Source organism: Otolemur garnettii, unplaced genomic scaffold, assembly GCF_000181295.1.
Source record: "Otolemur garnettii isolate 467f Iridium unplaced genomic scaffold, OtoGar3 scaffold00118, whole genome shotgun sequence".
Taxonomy (NCBI): Eukaryota; Metazoa; Chordata; class Mammalia; order Primates; family Galagidae; genus Otolemur; species Otolemur garnettii.
Window position 1 is genome coordinate 2376831 of NW_003852513.1, and position 9074 is coordinate 2385904.

At 46.6% G+C, this 9074-nt stretch overlaps 1 protein-coding gene across 1 annotated transcript in view; it reads right to left on the reverse strand.

Moving 5' to 3' along the window:
* MDN1 (midasin AAA ATPase 1) overlaps window positions 1-9074 on the reverse strand; it is a 181737-nt gene that overhangs the window by 25402 nt on the left and 147261 nt on the right. The window contains exons 75-83 of the mRNA XM_012809944.2: window positions 7325-7471; window positions 6463-6589; window positions 5182-5287; window positions 4196-4311; window positions 2911-3396; window positions 2419-2645; window positions 1911-2063; window positions 1261-1430; window positions 321-482 (exon numbers count right to left, since the gene is read on the reverse strand). Coding sequence (XP_012665398.1) covers window positions 321-482; window positions 1261-1430; window positions 1911-2063; window positions 2419-2645; window positions 2911-3396; window positions 4196-4311; window positions 5182-5287; window positions 6463-6589; window positions 7325-7471 — 1694 coding nt within the window. The remainder of the gene's footprint in view (window positions 1-320; window positions 483-1260; window positions 1431-1910; window positions 2064-2418; window positions 2646-2910; window positions 3397-4195; window positions 4312-5181; window positions 5288-6462; window positions 6590-7324; window positions 7472-9074) is intronic.

Consider the following 9074-nt stretch of genomic DNA (forward strand, 5'->3'; position numbering starts at 1 on the left):
CCCAGGAGTTGGAGGTTGCTGTGAGCTGTGATGCCATGGCACTCTACCCAGGGGGATAGCTTGAGGCTCCATCTCAAAAAAAAAAAAAGAATTAAGTTCTAAGACCACCAAACCCTGAACTCATAAGTGGGGTGTCTGCAGATTTATACACTTTAGTGAAAACAGGGTTAGCAGGGGTACCAGACAAAACCCTCAGGAATCCATAGGGACAGGAAATCTCCTCCCACTATTGGCATAGTCCAAAATAAAAGCCCATCAAACCAAAACTGCCTCCACATCATGGCCCTCCTGCCCACGGTACTTCATGGGAGAGTCCTCACCTTCTGGGCGAGCTCTGTGAAGATGTGGGCCAGCACAGAGAGCAGCTTCGCAGTGCTGCGGTGAGTTGCCAAGGACACGGTCAGGAAGAAGAGGAGGAGGTCCGAGTAGCTGGAGAGCATGGGCGCCAGGCGCACCAGCAGGCAGCAGGCCTGGCCAAAGGGCTGGGGGCGACAAGACACAACTGCTGCTCACTCTGCTCAGTGGGCACAGCTTTCCTCGGGGGTGAGAAAAACCTTCTGGAACCAATGGTCGTATAATATTGTAAATGTACTAAATGTCACTAAGGCCAAGTTGTATGTGTCTTCCCAACCTCCTCCCTACTCCAGCACACAACAGCTGACAGAAGTACACCTTAAATTCTTGGTTACTGAAATCTCATTTAGCTAACAATTTGCTTTTTAAATTAAGATGTTATAAATAAATTCTACTGCTGATTCAGAGTTGGGACTTAAGGTAATGATAGAGAATAACATACGATGTCCTATCAAGTAAGCTGCTTCTCTGGAAACTTATTACAGAGAGTACAACTCTTTCTACAGCTGACCTATTGTGGGAGGAAATCGTGTTATCAGAGTCTGGCCTTCAAGCCTCAGTTAACAGCAGCTACATCCATCATTAACATAATACTACTTAGAAGTATGTGATTAGAATATTAAATAGCCTGAAAACAATGAATATCCTGGATTGTTTGCACCTTAAACTTACAAATGGACCCCTGCAGCTAGCAAACCCTAAGGTCTTCAAAGCTTGTCACTGACATTCTCACAAGTAAATAGATTAATTTTTAGGGATTTTGGCATTGAGGCTGCTTTGGGACCCATCTAAGTGGGACCAGGGAAAGCCAACTCTGCCTTTGCTCAGCCCACTCCGCAGAGCAAGAAGCGGGTAAAGCAAAGTTGGCTTCCAGGTGTGTGTCTGTGGTGGGGGGAGGATGGTTACCGTGTGCTTTGCTGCTGTGCCGTCTTCACCACACGATTTCAGCCTCTCCAATAGCTCAGAAATGGCAGAAATTATTTTCTGCACGTGCAAAGTGCTCACATCAGCCCAGAAGTCATCCTCCAAGAGTTTTGTTAGATGTCCTGGTTGCAGTCTCTCAAAGCCTGCTGCATCTTTCATTCAAAGAAAATAATACCATCATGAAAAAACAGAAAATAAATCCTTGTATCTCTATTCACCCAGTTACCTATTTCTCCCTCTCTCTTCTTTTAATTGGGACAAGGTCTTGCTCGGTAGCCCAGGTTATAGTGCAGCTCATAGCAACCTCAAACACCGGCGCTCAAGGGATCCTCCCACCTCAGCTTCCCAAGTAGCTGAGACTGTAAGTGCCTGCCACAACACCTGGCTGGTATTTCTATTTTTTGCAGAGACAGGGTCTTGCTTTTGCTCAGGGTGGTCTCTAACTTCTGGCCTCAAGCAATCCTCTTGCCTCGGCCTCCCAGAGTGCTGGGATTGTAAGTGCAGACCACTGTGCCCAACGAACAGTCGCCTATTTCTTAACATTTGTTCTTAACTAGTTAGCCACAGAAATAAGTCATCAAACACAAAAATTAAATCAGGTGTGAGGCTAATTCTGCTGATTCCACACATACCATCCTCTTCTTGTGATCGTGCTTTGTCAGTGTTCTCTGCTTTTTTACTGTTTCTTTCTGCTAAATTCTGGATAGCACAGAGGATGGCTCGGATAGCAGTTTCCATTTGCTCTGAAAAATCTTCCACAAACCCTTCTTCCGACATTTGGTTTCCTAATGAATAACATGGCACATAACAAAGGACAGACAATTGCTCTGGTGCATCTGGAAATCGTCAACAATACGCATTGTTAATTTTAATAAATGGCCACCTGCCTTCGCCAGCCTGTGCTGGCCTTCTGCACCTGCTACTCAGCACACGACACACTGATGGTCCAAAGGCAAGGCATTCACACAAATGAGGCAAAAAAGTTAAGAGGTGTATATTCGAAATATACCTTTCTGGGTTAGAGTCCTACCCCAGTAAGTGTAGAAGAAAATAGAATGTGTCCTTAGGATAACTACACTTAAATCCACAAGATGAGGATTCTACACAGGGCTTTTACTCTTACTGAATGACACTCCTTACCTCCTTGGCTGTTTGAAGCAAATAGATGTGACTTCCAGGCAGTAAAGTCATTAACGGCTTTATTGATTTCTTGTCTTACATACCGCAGGCTTTCAACCAATGCTATTTGTGGATCTCTTTGCTCAACCTCTATCCCTGGCAGAATGAACAAGGATTCTAGGTCTTGCAAATGACCTGACACCTGGGACAGGCAACGCAGTGCAGAAGAACAACCTTCAAAATCTTTCCTGCAACAGGAATAAGACAATGCTGAAAAGAAGGGGCCACAAAACACACACCCCACACACTAAGCTCTCCCCAACCATCGAAATGTATGCGAGGCAAAACTCACTGTAGCTGAAGGCTTATAGCTAGACATATACCACAAAGGGCTATGCGAGTCTCCGAGTAACAGAGAGCTGAACCATGATTCTTCTAATAATTTTATCCCACTGCCAAATTTTGATGAGGACCCAAGCACACAGAGGAAGGGTAAAGACATGACACACTCACCAAGAATGAAAGAGAGTCTCACAAGACTGCTGCCTAATTCTGTCAATGTCAGCTTTTATCATTTTAGTATCTTCCAGCATTTCAGTTAACCTCCTAGCTGACTGCTGCCACAGCTGGTCCTGCTTCCGCATCTGGCAACCAGAGGGCAACTGACTTCCAGGTACCGGAGATAGGCAGCTCACACAAGAAGGTGCCAGGCAGGGCACTACTCCGGGAGCCTGCCCTATGGGGAGCTCCAGTCCTTCCAGGTGGGGAGCAGACAGCTGAACATGCGCCTGGGCACAGTTGTGGCCTGAAGCTGGCCCCATGCCAGGGCAGCACTGCAGGAGCCAGGAGAACTGCTCGAGCAGGACCTGGCTCTGCATGGCCAGATGCTGCAGCCGCTCTGTCCACTGCTGCATGCCGTCCTGAGGAGGAATGGCCACAGGGTAGGCCTGGGGCCCTGTCAGCCTGTTGTGAATCTCCTGCACACAGCCGAGGAGGTTCCTGTGCAGAGAAACCGTGGGGAGACACAGTGGCATGTTAAACCTTGCCACCACATTGTTTTGAATTCAGTGTGGGTCTGTAAAATATAGGCTCTTTCATGAGACCAAGCAGGAAGATACCCTAGATAAATAAGAAGTAGCTAAGATGCCTCCTCAAAAATACAGTCTGTCTCCATCCCTTAGTCTGTCAGGAGAAGCAGCGAGACTCCCTGCTTATCACTTGGCTCTCAGGGCCCTCTCACATCCAACACAGGCACACCATTGCAGGGACTGCAACTGTTAGTACCTATGAAGAGGCTGTGCTTTTCATGAACTCTTAAATGGAGCAGAAAACAGTTGCAAGTCAAAGTGCATCAATTCTGGAAACACAATGTCTCAGCCACTGTTTCCACTGAGAAGTGTCCACATACGGCTCAGCAAATTGCCCCTCTGAGACCCTCAAATCTAACCTGCACCAGGACATGGGGACAACCCGATGCCATGAACACAACCCTGTCAGCACACTTGGACTTTCAGCCACAAAGGTCTTATGTCTTTATTCCAGACCCAGGTACAGTTCACCCATGATGATTTTCACTGTCTGCCCTGACAGCCCACAGCCCCCATTCTCCAAGGATGTCTAATCAGAGCACACAAGGAGAAAGAGGACCAGAGGCATGTCACTAAAGGCCAAGGGCAGAGCCAAGAGAAATCCACCTGCACCTTTGTGCCCCACTGGCCTCAATTTCATACTTGACAGCAGGTCACATCCCCGTCTGCATCTGAAGCATGCCGCAAACCCAACTAGTCAGATGACCTACCTAAGGATGATCCACTGCTCGGTCAGGGTGGTCAGGGAGCACCGCTGTCGGGCGAGCATCTTCATCAAATGTGCCGTGAACCCCTTACACCGCTCAACGCTGCCCATGCCCATCTCCTGGCAGAGGGGAAGGAAAGCCGGGCTTACCTGCTGCCGACAGAGACCACCCACAGAGGACAACACAGAAGCCCCTCCCAGGGAGAGGCCCTGGCTGTGTAAGCCACGGTGGGATGTGCAGGCAGCTCCTTCATCTTCCAGGGCTGTGGTTCTCAAACTATGCTCCCATAGATCGACGTGCCATTGACAGGAACAATGTTTAACACCAAAAATGGATGTTAGTGGTCTTTTCTCAATTCACAAAGGGAAAAAAAGACCTGAAGATGGCGTTCTCAACTTGAAGTTATTTCACAATTTTTCTTATACATCTGGTCCTTCTAGCAAGTGTGTGTCATAACATTTACTATCAGCGAGGCATCATGGCTCACACAATTCTAGCACTCCCAAGGTGAGAGGATCACTTGAGGCCAAGAATTTGAGACCACCCCTGGCAAAACCTCTATTAAAAAATAGAAAAATGTGCTGTGTGAATGGTGTATACCTGTAGCCCCACTACTAGGAAGGCTCAGGCAGGAGGATCACCTGAGCCAAGAAATTTGAGGTTGATATGAACTATGAAAACCATAGCTCTCTAACCCAAGCAACAGAGCAAGACCCCATCTTTAAAAAAAAAAAAAAAAAAAATATATATATATATATATACACACACACATATATAATTAAGATGCACTATGATTTAGCACTCCATCTTTAAAAAAAAATACACAAATAAGATGCACTCTGATTTATATTTTAAGTTGAAAGATGTTCTGTAGAGAACTTAATCACTTTCACCAGTGAGTTATAATCAGTTGAAAAGGTCTGGGAACACTGCCCTGGGACTAATGGGAGCTCTCCCTGGGCCCTGCACCCCACAGTCTGTCATTCTACCTTGGCTGGAGCTGCTAGGGCTGCAGTGAGTCTGGCATGTCGTGCAAGGGAGCGATAGAAATACTTCTGGCACCCGTCCCATGAAGATGAGATTTCTGTAAGCAGCCTGGAAAAGATATCAGTACAATTTACTTAGTTAAAACTGCAATCTCTCATCCCAGATCCTGAAGACGCAGAAACTGCTACATCTGGCCACAACCAAAAGCCAACAGTCTGAGTAGACTTGCTTCCGTGAGGACTCCTTCAGGGAGGCACGCATTGGTCCTCTCCACACGGGTGTGCTATACACCCAGCACTGGATGTGTCACGGGAAAACAAACTATGACAGCAGTGTGGCTTCCTCAATGACATCTCTACCACCATGCTGGCAGTGGAGTCTGGAGCTCATAAATTCTGATGCTTTCTGGGGCCAGGTGGGTAACATGTTTCAGGACGGCCCATTATAAAATCATACACAGCAGTGACAGCTGACCCTGGGGAGCCATAGGGTTGCTTAGGACCAAGGTACACTGGACAGCATGTATCCCATAAAAGGAGGCTGCCTCATAAACAAGCAAACTAAAATTTAAGAAAAGAAAGAAAGAAGAGGGAGCCAGTGCGAAGCCACAGCCAACTGCTGACCAAATGGGAGTGTCAGCAGACTTGGCAAACTTTCCTGAAAGACTGAAAACCCAGGATGCTTGTGCAAAACTCTCCTGTGTTACAAGGTTGTGTTGAGGTCCTATTTAAAGCTCAGGGAGGGACACTGAGCAAACAAAACTCAAAAGTGTGCTGTACCCAGCTTGTGCAAATCTCATTTACAGCTAGGAGTCTTCACACAGAGCTAGTGGTGTCTCAAAGCTCTCAGATTCAAGAATGTATTATAAATGTTGTGATCCTAAGGTACTTAAGATACATTCCTAATCAGATGATAAGGAATGGATCATGAAGGTCGGATATACATGCAGTAGCTAAAACTGCGGCCGCTCTCTCCCAGATTACTACTTACATGTTTGAATCAAGTGAACAGACCTTGGGAAAATCAAAGGACAAAACAAGGAGGAGGAAAAGAATAAGAACGGGGAAGTGAAAACAAGGAGGAAGGAGAAAGGAAAAGAAAATCTACACCTGCACCGAATCCTCACTAGGTGCCAGAGCCTCAGCTGGGAACTTTCTCAAATGCTCTCTCGGTCCCGTCACTGACTCTGCACAGAGGTATTGCTATCCCCATTTTGGCAAATGAAGATTAAATGAACTACTCCTTTATAATAAAAAAAAAAACACACACAAACACAAACCAACCTTGAATTAGCCTCATGGGTGCTGCTGACTATGGACAGTGCGCTCCGCAGATCTAATGGGTGAAGATGAAGCATCTCTTGAGGGTTTTTTGAACGAACCCAGGCCAGACCTTTACGATATGACAGACCTAGGAAATAAACACATTCATTTAAGCAAAGAAACTGACTGGGCTGAGTATGGATGTGTCCCCGTTGCCCCTCTACTCAAAGCAAAGTCAGGCTTTTGACCTGGAACCTGTAAGAAATGCACTCTCTGCTTGGCGCCCCGTAGCACAGAGGTTACAGCACCGGCCACATGCCCTGAGGCTGGCAGGGTCAAACCCAACCTGGGCCAGCTAAACAATGACAATTGCAACAAAAAAATAGCTGGGCGTTGTGGTGGGCGCTTGTAGTCCCAATTACTTGGGAGGCTGAGGCAAGAGAATTGCTTAAGTCCAAGAGTTTGAGGTTGCTGTGACACACGGCTATCAAGGGTGACATGAAGAGACTCTCATCTCAAAAAACAAACAAACAAAAAAATGCACTCTCCCACCCACACAGGCCCATGCCTGCCCCTGACTAGACTCCCCAGGTGTGCCCATTCATGTGTGTAAAGCTCTGCTCTCTGTGCTGGGTTGGGAGGGTAGCTACTGTACAGCATGCGGTGATAAAAAGAAACAAAAAGGATTCTGAGAAACTTCATTACAAAAATAAAAATATTTGGGAATCATAAATAGTTGATCATAAGATTTAATGACATTCCAAAACGTTGCCTGTTGTCTACCACCTCAGCTGTCTCTGGAGTTTCCCCCAAATCACTCATGTTGTTTTCCTTGCTTCAAGTTGGTCATTATGCTTCCCTGGGTTTCCCCTGAGAGCCTCACCGGTTTCTGCGAGCTGCTTGAAGAGGTCTGCCAAGGCCCGCTGCTTCAGCAGGAGAATGTGCTTGGCTTCTGAGCGCTGCCTCTCCTTCTCTGCAGAAGACTCCACCTTTAAGCTCTGCAGCTCACTCACAGAAGAAATCACTTCACCTATAAGGGAAACACAGGGGAAATGTAAATACAAAAATCCTATTTATCCTTATTACCCTGGGTAGGTAAAGCCCTTAGCTTTTGGCAAATTCTATTAAGTGACTGAACTAAACTGATCAAGTTGCAAAGAAATAGAAAAAGAATACATGGATTTTGTATCTCTTGAAAAATAACCCAAATAGAAGTGGTCACTCTTTTTTATTTAGGAGTTTTATAATACATTAAGCAAAAAGCACTTAAATGAGCACCAACCATGTGCAGTGTGTTATACTAGGAATTTTTAATCACTTGAAGGAAATTTCTGATAAATACAGTACGTATTGGGTTCCTATACTGGAGCTGGTACTTGGTAAATGCTTTTAATCTAAGTAAGTTCAAAAGCACTTATATGGGCTCGGCGCCCGTAGCACAGTGGTTACAGCACCGGCCATTTACACCGAGGCTGGCAGGTTTAAACCCAGCCAAGGCCAGCTAAACAGCAATGACAACTGCAACAAAAAATAGCCAGGCATTGTGGCAGGCGCCTATAGTCCCAGCTACTGGGAGGCTGAGGCAAGAGAATCACTTAAGCCCAAGAGTTTGAGGTTGCTATGGGCTGTGATGCCACGTCACTCTACCAAGGGTAACATAGTGAGGCTGTCTCAAAAAAAAAAAAAAAAAAAACCCAAAAGCACTTATTTGTAACCCCATTTCAAGGACTTCAATAAAGAAAAGCTCACAGAGCGCTAGTGATCGTCCAAAGGCCATTCAGGTAATGAGTGGATAAAGTTCTGTCTACAGAGCCATGCTACCTTACTGAATACATGTAGGTATGTTTAACCCAATGGGCTGCTGACCTGCAGTGTCCTGGGCTGAATGCTGTGTGCTCCTCAGCCCCCACTCAGGTTAAAGTCCTAACCCCTAGTACTTCAGAATATGACGGTACTTGGAGATGGGGCCTTTAAAAAGTCATTGAGGTATAATGAGAGTGGGCCCTAATCTAGTATGGCCAAAGTTCTAAAAAAGAGGTTAGGCCTCAGAGAACCCACAGTGGAGAGCAACCATGTGGGAACACAGAGAGAAGGTGGCCACCTGCAAGGCAAGGAGAGAGGCCTCAGAAGAAAGCATCTCTGCTGACCTCTAGACCTCGGACCTTTAGGCTCTGAAGTGTGAGATAGTTCTGTTGTGTGAGTCACCCAGTGTGGTACTTTATCAAGGCAGCACTAATGGACAAACACAGATAGCCACTACATGAGTGTAGAGAACCACAAGTCATGCGGACGCTGCAGGAGACCAGGGGCAGAGCAGGAAAAGCTTTTGGTCACACAGGTGTATCCCCTTTTCAGGAGATGTGCACAAACCTGCATTTCATTCAACTTTGTCCTCAGGCTCAGAGGCAGGTCACCTTGAACAACAGATAGTAGGCTACCATGCTGACAAGTTTCAAAAGAAAGAGCTCAACTGCTCTGAGAATCACTAGGAAGCTGCAATCAGCAGGGGAGGGTGTGGAGGAAGAAGGGCCCAGGTGTCAGGCTTTAGGGCTCCTCTGCAGCCACTGCTCTGAAAGGCCCCAGCCCTCAGGCTCTGGAGCGCCCTCTGCAGCCACTGCTCTGAAGGGCCCCAG